Here is an 11,615-nt window from a genome sequence, read left to right as displayed (position 1 = left end):
AGATTAACATCTTGTGTACAGTGCTTGTGTGTATTGGTGCTGTGTATGTACATAAGACCCCTATTATCCTCTGGCTACAGTGTCCTTATATAACATAGGAGAGAGCTATGGGAGCCTCAACCATATAATACATTAGCAAACCAATAAACTATATATCAAGAAGCTGTTTTTTTCCAAACGCACGTAATAGAAGCTTAATGACAGATGATAAATAAAAACAATGTTATTAGGCACCAAGTCGGAAAAAAAAATGGTGGGTACTGAGCACTCTGGCAATCCCACTACCAGATCCTCTTTCTCTCCCTTGCAGTGCCTACCACGGATCAGCTGTTCTGTAGTGTCGGAAGGAGCCAGGGTGCAGTGCACTGGGTGGGAGGGGAATGGGCAGAACTGGGCGAGGAACAAGTGGAGCGGGAAGAGGCGGGGCGGGGTCTTGAGGGAAGAGGTGGAGAGGGGATGGTGGGCTGAGCCAATGGGGAAGCACCCCTGGCAGATTAGAAACACAGTGCCTAAACATCTATAAAGACAAAATTATACAATATATATCAAGCATACTCTGATACATTTTAACAATATGGTCTAGCAGTTAAAGCAAGAATTTTTGACTGAGAAACTCTGGGTCATCTTCCCAGCTGCCCCACTGTATAGTTTTGCCAAATCACTTTGCCTCTAGTGAGGTTTCATTAATTAATGTTTGTAAAGCACTTTGAAATTCTTTGATGAAAGGTGCTATAAAAAGACATGGTATTAGGTTAATCTAAATACAATACATTACATCTCCACACTAAGCATATTACACACACAAGAACGTGCAGAAGCCACCGAACTACAGATCCCATCATGCATTTCAAATATACAATTGGGACTTCTTTTTCTTCCCCATTTTGATTTTTAAAATTGCAGCCAATGATGAATAAGTTATGTTTTGTTTTCAAACACAACTAGCTGTAGCCACACCCTCTCAGTGCTTCCTGGCACAGCCTCCTCCAGGACTGACCGCCTATCGCTAACAAATTGCATCACCCACTGCAGCAGGCTGAGAACATATAAGAGTTTCAGAGCAGTACTCCCATCTGGTGGTTAGTCCTAATTTTCCTAATGTAAAGCAGGTCTGTTTGTATAGTGCTTAAAAAAATGAAGCCTGTTCCTGATTACAGGTTTCTGAGTGGTAGCTGTGTTAGTCTGTATCAGCAAAAACAACAAGAAGTCCTTGTGGCACCTTAGCGACTAACAAATTTTTTTGGGCATAAGCTTTTGTGGGCTAGATCCCACTTCGTCAGATGCATGGAATGGAAAATACAGGAGCAGGTATGACTACATGAAAAGATGAGAGTTGCCTCAGTCTAACATTAGACTAACCTCACACTTCATAAGGCAACTCCCATCTTTTCATGTATTTATACCTGCTCCTGTATTTTCCACTCCATGCATCTGACGAAGTCGGTTCTAGCCCACAAAAGCTTATGCCCAAATACATTTGTTAGTCTCTAAGATGCCACAAGGACTCCTTGTTGTTTTTGCTGATCCTGATTAGGTTCTTTGGGTTCTACTGTAATATAAATAATAAAATAGTACGTGTCTTGGCCACAGTCATGCAGTGAATTTGTAGTAGAGTGAGGAGTAGAATCCAGGAGCTCTGAGTCTCAGTCCCTCGCCTGCACTAATCACTAGACAATGTTGCCTATAGCAAACCAGCTGGACACGGAAATTAAAGAAGGAGAAATGGTATGTTATGGAAGATATAGCCCCACTTCTCTCAACTTGGTATCATTAATAGTCTGAGGAAAGAGTATTGTCCTTGGCCTACACCCAGGAGGCCACTGACAGACCCTGTTCCACTGATATGGGTCTTAAAAAAAATATATTGCAGCTGACATCCCTTCCCGTTCTTGGTGAGAGGTCATCAGAAGGACTCTACAACTCAGCCTTTACCTTGTGGCATGATGGTGGCCAAATTCAGTTTGTTGTCATAGCCAAGTTAAAAGGTGTCAGAATAAGTCTACCTGCCTAGATACTGTAGTGTTCAGAAGTGCAAGGGAAGACTAAGTTTATATGGAACACATTTAATTCCCTCCCTTGCTTTTCCCCAGGGTGTTTTTGGCTGATTACAGACTCCCATAAAAAGATGGTCAGACTAGATATTCAAGGCTGATTATGTGGTTAAGCCACAAGCTAAGTAGTCAGTGGCAATGTCACTTCTCCTCAACGTGCTGAGAACCTTTTATCTCCCTTTCATTACCTTTTGTATAAATCCCATTGTTATAATTAGTTATGGTAATGATGTTACTGTTAATATATTAGTTATGGCTGAAATGTTATCATCACGCTGGTTAAATATCACATATTTTTTGTGGCAGTGTCATTCACAACAGATGACACACCTGAACTGTGCAGAGGCAGTGGTGTTCTCTGGTGAATGCCACTCTGTAGCTGAATGCCCACCTCAAAGCTTGAGTTTTCACTGATCACATGCAAAAAGTAGCCTAAATATCAGCAAACAAGAGTTTTCTTCAAAAAGCCCCAATTTTTCCCATTTCAAAAAAGGTTGACAGCATTGTGCAGAGGCCACCTCTCACTCATGTGGGCTGTTTCCAAGTTCATTTACCGCCCTTGTTTCCTCATTGGCTTCCTCCTTACCTAGTTGGATACATCCCAATGTCAACAAGAAGCCCTGCTTTGCTGCAGCCATCCAGCAGAATTCTTTTTATTCCCAATGGCACAAGTGCCACATGGCCTCTCCTAACCAAAGAGGTCAATTTGGTCCAGCTGCCTGTGTGCCTCAGTGGCTGCGCATCTAAAGGCCATAGGGTGACCAGACAGCAAATGTGAAAAATTGGGACAGGGGGTGGGGGGCAATAAGAGCCTATATAAGAAAAAAGATTTAAAAAACGGGACGGTCCCTATCAAATCAGTACATCTGGTCACCCTAAAAGGACACCAGGTAGCAGCAAAGAGCCAGGGATTGTTGAGCTGTGGGACTCTGCATAAAATTGCGCCCATTTCGCCCCAAGAAATTAAATCTGTAACCCAAAGAAGTGATTCAGTATTTTTGTCATTGAGGCCTTTCAAAATTGGCGAAAAATTGCAGCGGCTGACGGAGGAGAGGGCGCAAGGGTTTTAGGGGGCAGAGCGGGAGGCTGCGCGTGCACAGGGCAGGAGGGCTTGGGGAAGGGGCAGGCAGATGGGCGACGTAGGCTGAGCGTGGCCCAATAAGACAGGCGCGATAGCGCATAACTATGGGGGCTGTCAGGGCGACAGACAGGCCAGGAGCCCCGGCCCCGTGGTGTCTGGGTGCTATGCCCAGTGCGCAATAACCAGGCCCCATCCCCGGCACTAGATCTCCCCACTCAATCGCTGCCTGAGGCCCAGCCCCACTATGCCGGGGGGGGGGGGGGCGGCTTGTTTCCGTCGCTTCCGCCCCTGGCCCCCCGCCGAGAGACCTGAGCACGCACACCGGGGCCTCTAGCCCCGCCCCCTTGGGAAGGGCATGGGGCGGGACGGGGCACCACTGTGCCCTAAAGAAACATGGCTCCGGCGGGGTCAGGCCTGAGGGACCGGAAGCAGAGCGGGCGTGAGACTCCCATGATGCACCGCGGCGGCGGCTGTTCAAATCGGGGCCGGGACGCCGGAGGCGGCCGAGTGCGAGGCAGAAAATGGCGGGGCCGGGCCGCCAGGAGCGGGCAGGTGAGGCGGGTGGCGGGCTCCCCTCCCCAGCCGGCCGGCGCTGAGTGACTTCTCCCCTCTCCCCACAGCTGACCTGCTCCAGACCGAGCCCGCGGAGGCCCCGACGGTGACCCCGGAGCTCGCCGCGGGACGGGGCGGCGGCAGCAGCACGGTGGCGGCGTTTCACTGCCCGCAGGGCCCGGCTGGCCGCGCCCCAGGCTGCCACTCGGTCTCGGTGGTGTTCCCCGGCCCCGTGACCCAGCAGGGCTGCTGCCACTTCGCCTGCGAGCTCCTCAAGCACGTGCTGTACCAGCGGCACCAGCTGCCCCTGCCCTACGAGCAGCTCGCCTACTTCTGCAGGAGGGCGCTGCCCCGCCAGCCGCAGGTGAGTCTGGGCCTCCCCGGGCCGGCCAGCGTCGGATAGCGGAAGCCGGCTCGGGCCACTCCTGGCGCAGCCCTAGAGCCACGCGGCTGGCGACCCGTCTGCGCTGCCCTCGGCTGCCGGGTTCGTTCCGCCCTGTGCAGCGTGAGACCCTCTTATCCAGAGCTGGCTGCTGGCCGTCTCCTCCCCCTCTAGGAAATCTGCTTCATTCCGCTGCCTGCGCAGCAAACCGCACTCTGCAGGTGTCTGCTGAGAGCTCTGCTTCCATCCCCTGCACTATGTGACTTTGCCTGGGGCCAAGGAGAGCTGGAAGCAGTTCCCTGCATGTCCCGCAAATAGCAGCCTGTTCTGCAAGGCCAGGTAGGAATTCCAGCTGCTCCCCGCCCCAGAGGTAGGATGCTCTGCCCTGGCTCAGGAGAGAGCAGCTACAGCTCATAGTAGTAAACTTTCTGGTTAGTTCAAGAGCAGCGACCGGTTGCAGAAAGAGTCTTGGCTGGAGTGGTATCTTGGAACCAAAGAGCTGAGATATGAGTGTGCAACTTTGCATAACTAGGATAGACCAGACTCCTCAGCAACAGGGGCCAGGGGAGGTCTGCAGAGATGTTATGCCCCATGTATTTGAAATATTTTATAATGATAAACTTGAATGTGGTAGAGAGATTATGTATTTAAAAACAACTCATCAGGCTAGCAATACAGGATGTAGACAATCTTTCTCTCAGACCTATACAGAGAGTGTTTGGTGTGCAAGAAAACTTTGACTAAAGACTAGGAGGCTCATCTTTCTTACTGAATGAGGTGGCACTGGCTCCGAAGGCAAGTCAGCCTTTCCCAAGAATTGGGTGTCTAATCTATTAGCTGTCTTGATTTGTAGCTTCTGTCAAGATATCCTTCTGTATTTCAGGTTTCATGCATTGTAGGTTTTGTCTTAAACACAGTATTGTATTTAATGTGATTCCTGGGGATACAATATCCTAAAGAGAATATATTGGGTAAGGATAAAACTACTTCACCTCTCTGCTGGTTCTACTCCTGGGGGAATTCCATGCTACTGTGTGCATGCATAATTAAGTGATGCATATTTTTATTTTTTTGCACAGAAAAAAGCTTCTGCTGAAAAGTTGCTGCAGTTCTGTTGTGGTGATAGAACACAGCAGTTGCTCCCACCCAGTTAGGGAAGAGAGCCTTCACAGTGCCTGTAGGGCCAGGTCAGGAGACAGGCAGTGTGGGGCTGCTGTGAGGGGTCAGACAAGGGTTCATAAGGACTAGTAAGGGAGGACAGACTGGGACAGGGGCTGAATGGGAGTGGAGGTGCAGAGTTACAGGAAGGAATGGGGGTGGCTTAGTGGGGGCACAGACACATGAGGAGGCAGTGCACTGCTATGGGAGTAGCTGAGTGTGGGCCCAGGTATGTGGGGACAGGGGGTGCAGGGCTACAGGAGGATGGGAGGAATGGGTGTCTGAGTAGGAGTGGAGGGACATGTCAACAGGGGCAGATGTGCCTAACTGAATATGAGAGGGTAGGGGTCAGCCAGGGTCTGCATGGGGGGAAGATCCCTAACAGTCTCCTTCCCACTCCACCCAAAAAACCTGTTCCATACTTTTCATACCCAACAACCTTCCAAGTTTCTCGCCCCAGCTCCTTCCTAGCATTTACTCTCCCCAGCCTTTGCACTGCTTCTGAGGGGTGGAGAAAATACAGTTCTGTATTGTAATTCATTTACTACTCAGTTCTGTATTAATATGCCTAGTAAGGAATCTATTTGTCAAAACATTTTCTGAATCTCTCATTTGTATTGTTACAGACATACTTCCTGACAGGTATTTTGAAATAAAGACAAAATAATTGAAACTGATGTGATTGTTTTGACAAATAAAATATGCAGAATTTTGTAGAATCTGAAAACATTGTGTGCAGAACTTTTAACTTTGGTGCAGAATTCCCACAGGAGTATTGGTCAAATTGTCTTAACTACAGACCTAGGAGGTGGCTGATCTACTGTGCTCCAAAGAAAATCCAGACACCCCCCTACAGAATGGGGTGAATGTTATGGCTCACTGTCACATTTCAGTCAAGCTCTGAAAGGTCACAAGTTTCTAGTTCTGTTACATCTATCCTGATTCCTTTATTTCTACTGACCTTAAATCCAGGAAACACTAGTATTGAAATTGTTCCAAGTTGGTTGCTAACAAGACACCACGATGATTCCTCTTTTCAGTCTTAAACTTTAACAATTCTGTTCTTTCTGTGTCAGATCTGGTTGTTCAAGATGCTTAAACACCATTAAATGGACCACAGCATGCCTAATATTTCAGAATGTACCAATTTTTTCCTTGGCAGGATGGAGATGCAATTAAGAAGTTGCCACATCCCCCAGACCTAGGGAGCAGCAGGAAGTGCCAGCAGTTGCTAATGGACCTGGAGGGAGTGTTCTGGCACTTGGAAGCCATATTCAACCTGACATTGGTCCCTCGGGTCCTTATTCTAGTTGGAGGAAATGCCATGAGCCCCAAGGAGCTCTATGAGATCAACTTGGAGGGCATCTCTGTAGGCAATGCTGAGGAGAGCCTGCAAACACCATCCTGTGTTCGTAAGCTTTTCCACTCACTCTTCCTTGCAGACGTCTTCAGTGAGTTACAGGCTGTTCCTGTCCTGGGAACCATTGTCATGGTCCAAGGCCACCGTGACTGTGGCATCGACTGGTTCCGACCCAAGCTCAACTACAAAGTGCCAACACGTGGAAGGAAGTTGACTATCAACTTGTCCTGTGGTGGAAACAGCAGTACAAATTCATCTTTTCAGCAGGGAGTGACCTCTGTGTGGAACAACTACATATGGTTCCAAGCACCAGTGACAGTTAAGGGTTTCCATGAATGACTCTTGATCTATAGCATTTTAATGAGACATTTAAAATCTGTTGGTGCTACTTTAGTTGATGCAAAAACATTGTTTTTTATGATTTGTAACTACATCTCTCTGAATCCTATATCCAGGGAATCTGCTACATGCGTGAAGCTGGGGTGTGTTCCACTGTCCATACAACAGAGCTTTAAATATCTTCATACAAGGAGAAAGCACTAGAGCAGTTTTGCCCACCGATGTAGGTCTCTTAGGGGAACTGAGTCAGGAAGAAGGAATTCCCTAGAGGGTTGGTGGGAGTAATTTTTGTTTGTGCAGCATGCCCACTTACTCAGCCAATACTTGAAGCAGCCTTTTCTGGGAGTATCATGGTGTTAACACAGCTGTTCTCCTCTGCTTGCTGATAAAGTAGTGTACAATATTAATGGATGAATTGGGACTTGATTAATGGGTGCTTAGCCTTAATTTGGGGCTGACAAGGGCTATCTAGCAGGTCATATTAAGCCACTCAGGATCTCATCTCCTTTACAGTCTAGTAATTCCATAAAAATGGAGGGAGGTTTGGGAGTTGCATAGCTATAAGAAGAATCACTTAAGGGATGTAATTTATGTGTGAGGAATGTTCTAAAGAGGGAGATCTCTAACCATGAGAGAGGTCTTCTGCCCAGCACTGCTTTTTTCTATACTTGTGGAAGAATGGATGTCTGAGCAATGCCACTTGCACCCAGCATGAGAAGGCTCTGAATGTTTTAAATTTTTCAGCTATCAGTGAAACCATATAAATGATTCATGTTTCATTTCTATGAATGGCTGAGGCTCTTCACTGATCTCAAACTGCACAGCATCTGATGCCCATTTTAAACTAGAAAGATCTTCAAGCTTGTGGATTTCACTTTATAGCCCTTCCTATTCCTCCCTGCCCCAATTCAGTAGAAGGTTAGGGGTTTGTACAAGAGTTTTTTCACTTTTTTTATGCTGTTCTTCCCCTGTATACAATCAGTTTGTCAAATATATAAGTTGTTACCCATTCTAAGTTTTGTTACAGAACTAGCATACCTATCACTGTCCTCTCACTAATTTCTTTTGAAAGGAGATGGGATACTTCCAGTTTCTCAGTAACTACGCTCAATTTTAAGCTGTTACCTTAGGATAGAAATGGAGGTAGGGGCAGTAAAGTACGTTAGAAAGGGTAATGTCTTGCATGTGACCTAGGAGCATAAGGAGGAGTCACAGCAGATGGGTGAGATTCCAGAGGACTGGAGAAGGACACATAGTACCCATCTATAAAAAGGAATAAGGACAACATGGGGAACTACAGACCAGTCAGCTTAACTTCAGTACCGAAAAGATAACAGAGCAAATAATTAAGCAATCAGTTTTCAGACACCTACAAGATAAGTAACAGTGTGGATTTGTGAAGAACAAATAGTGTCAACCAACCTAGTAACTCTTTAAGAAAGCAACAAACCTTGGGAATGGGGGGTGGGAGGGAAGCAGTAGCTATGGTATATCTTGACTTTAGTAATGCTTTTGATAAGTCTTGCATGAGTGTCCCAAACTAGGCAAATACAACCTCAATGGAGTTACACTAACGGGTACATAACTGGTTGGAAAAATCATTCTTAGGCCATGGCTACACTTACAGTTCTGCAGCGCTGGTAGTTACAGCTGTGTTCGTACAGCTGTGTCGGGCCAGCGCTGCAGTGTGGCCACACTGACAGCTGCCAGCGCTGCAGTGTGGCCGCATTTGCAGTGCTGTTGAGAGTGGTGCATTGTGGGCAGCTATCCCAGCATTCAAGTGGCTGCAACGTGCTTTTCAAAAGAGGGGGGTGGGTGGAATGTGACAGGGAGCGTGGAGGAGACAGAGAGAATGGATTTTTGGAGTTGACACTGTTCTCAGCTGCCTGCCTTGCAAGTTCTAAGGACTGGAAGACACTGAACAGTGCCTACCTTCAATCATTTTAAAAGTTCTGACCCCCTTCCCCCACCCCTCTCTCATTCACTAAATGCAAATTATGCACTCCTAAATTGCCACCAGATAAGCATCTGCTCAACACGGACTTCCCGCTCCCCCTCTGCCGTGTGAGCGTGCTGTTTCTCTCTTCAAGCAAACAGCTGTGAACATTCCAAAGTAATTCCCCTGCCTGCCTCCGCTCGCTCAGCAAACAGGAGCTGTGTTTGTTTTTTAAATAAGCAGTTTGGCTGAACTCTGAGCTCTCCCTTTCTTCCGGTTTGTTGTGGACAGGAATTCTGGGATACCTCCTTATACCCCGGAGGTCAATAAAAACGCTGGTGGGGTCCACACTTGCTGACCAGCGCTGGATCACCAGTGCTGGAATCACTACACCCGAGGTTTGACTGGGTGTACAGCCAGCGCTGCAACCAGGGAGTTGCAGCGCTGGCCGTGTTTTGCAAGTGTGGCCACATCCTAAGTTGCAGCGCTGTAACCCCCTCACCAGCGCTGCAACTCTCTAGTGTAGCCATGGCCTTAGAGTAGTTACCAGTGGTTCACAATCATGCTGCAGGGATCAGTTCTGGGTCTGGTTCTGTTCACTGTCTTCATCAATGATTTAGATAATGGCATAGAGAGTACACTTAAACATTCATAGATAATACCAATCTAGGAGGTGTTGCAAGTGTTCTAGAGGATAGGATTAAAATTCAAAATGAGCTGGACAAACTGGAGAAATGGGCTGAAGTGAATAGGATGAAATTCAGTAAGAACAGTATTCCACTTAGGAAAGAACAGTCAGTTGCACATGTACAAAAGGGGAAATGACTGCCTTGGCAGGAGTACTACAGAAAGGGATCTGGGGGTCAGTGGATCACAAAAATGAATTAACAGTATAGGTTTTGTGGTTTTTTTTTGTGTATTTTTTTTTTTGCAAGTGTATGTTGGGATGTATTAGCAGGAGTGTTACAAGCAAGCCATGAGAAATAATTCTTCTACACAGTTTAGGCCTCCACTCTTCAGGAAAATATGGTCAAATTGGAGAAAGTCCAGAAAAGAGCAACAAAAATGATTAAAAGTCTAAAAAACATGACCTATAAGGGAAGATTGAAAAAGTTTGGGTAGTCTAGAGAAGAGAAGACTGAGAGGGAACATACCTTTTGCAAATACAAAAAGGTTGTTACAAGGAGAAGGGAGAAAAAATGTTCTCCTTAACCTGAGGACAGGACAAGAAAGAATGACTTAAATTGCAGCAAGGGCAGTTTACGTTGGACATCAGGAATAACTTCCTGTCAAGGTAGTTAAACACTGGAATAAATTGCCCAGGGAAGTTGTGGAATCTCTATCATTAGAGACTTTTAAGAGAAGGTTAGACAAACACCTGTCAGGGATGGTCTACATAATACTTAGTCCTGCCTTGAGTGCAGGAGCCTGGACTAGATGACCTCTCAAGATCCCCTTCCAGTTCTACAATTTTATGATCTTGTTCAGCAGCAAAACTCTCCTGGTTCCTCGCTGACTGGAATAATGGAGGGGATCGAAATGGAAACCTACCTGACTTCATCTAGTACACTATGAAAGGGAGCTCTATCAGATCCAGACCTGTTGGGTTGGGTGATCCTATTGCAGTGCAACCAGCTAGGCTCTTGTTACCCAATTGTGGGGTATGGCCTGGGGCTGTACAAATGCCTCTTAATCTAGGTAAAGAAAACTAAATGAATTCTTACTAGTAAGGTCATTTAGGCCCAAATCCACCATTTTAGGCACCCCTGAGACATAGGTGCTGGAACTGGGAGTCCTGCTTCTCTCCCCAACCCCACACACACAGCTTGAAGTGATTTCCATCCTATAGAAGGTTTACAGTTTGTATAGTGGGGGTTCTGAGAGCCATTGTTCCAGCACTGCTGCACTGAGATCCTCAATCTCCGTTCAGCTGTTACCTAACTCTGGAGGCATCTAAATGTCCATGAGTCTCCAAAGCAGTGGGTATGTGTACTGCTGCCTCATGCCTGAGGCTATAGACCCTGATTGAGTAGGTGTTCTTGGAACATGCCTGATTCTACCAAAAAAAAAAAAAAAAAATGGCTGGGGGCTAGAGAGGAGGCAGAAGTGGCCTCCCTTTAGCCCCGTGGTTAGGTCTACCACATCCTATCTGACACAGGTCCCCAAACTGTGGGGTACATCTCTCCAGGGGGACATGGAGGAATACTGGGGGGTGCAGCAGGGCCCAAGCCAGCCCCCATGGGGCAGGGAGGGAGTGCCACGAAGACCCTCTCCAGTCCAGCTGCAGCCCCTGGCCCTGCTGTGACTCTACATTTGGCCCCTGGCCACAGCTCTGCTCCTGCCCCCAGCCATGGCCCCAACTCTGGGAAGGGGGGTATGACACTGAAAAGTTTGGGGACCCTCTGCCTGATGTGGAGTAGGATTTGAACTGGGTTTCCCCCTTCCCACAAGAGTGCCCTAACCAGTGCTCTAGGGGGATGTTCTAGTGTAGGGCTCTCTGTCGCTCTTGTTGAAGCTGTTCACTGGATGTAAATAATTTAAAACACACTGGGCCAATGAGTGGGAATGATTGTGTAGTCCAAGGGCTAGAGCACTCTCCTGAGAGGTAAGAGGCCCCTGTTCAAATCCGTTCTTCATATCAGGCAGAGGAAGGAATTGAAGGTAGGTCTCCCCTATCCTGGGTGAGTGCCCTAACAGTTGTAGAGAGACTGAGTGGTCAGTGCTGTAGCATACAACAAATGCACTGATCTACAGTG

At 47.2% G+C, this 11,615-nt stretch overlaps 1 protein-coding gene across 1 annotated transcript; it reads left to right on the top strand.

The window, feature by feature from the left end:
• Nucleotides 1-3,588: 3,588 nt before the first annotated feature.
• Nucleotides 3,589-7,706, top strand: MAD2L1BP (MAD2L1 binding protein). Its single transcript, XM_050950048.1, has 3 exons — nucleotides 3,589-3,684; nucleotides 3,753-4,048; nucleotides 6,387-7,706. Exons 1-3 carry the CDS (start codon nucleotides 3,654-3,656, stop codon nucleotides 6,921-6,923), a joined length of 864 nt encoding a protein of 287 aa, XP_050806005.1. The 5' UTR covers nucleotides 3,589-3,653; the 3' UTR covers nucleotides 6,924-7,706.
• Nucleotides 7,707-11,615: the final 3,909 nt, after the last annotated feature.

The sequence above is a fragment of the Gopherus flavomarginatus genome, chromosome 4, assembly GCF_025201925.1.
Source record: "Gopherus flavomarginatus isolate rGopFla2 chromosome 4, rGopFla2.mat.asm, whole genome shotgun sequence".
Lineage (NCBI taxonomy): Eukaryota > Metazoa > Chordata > Testudines > Testudinidae > Gopherus > Gopherus flavomarginatus.
This window is presented reverse-complemented; position numbering and strand designations above follow the sequence as displayed.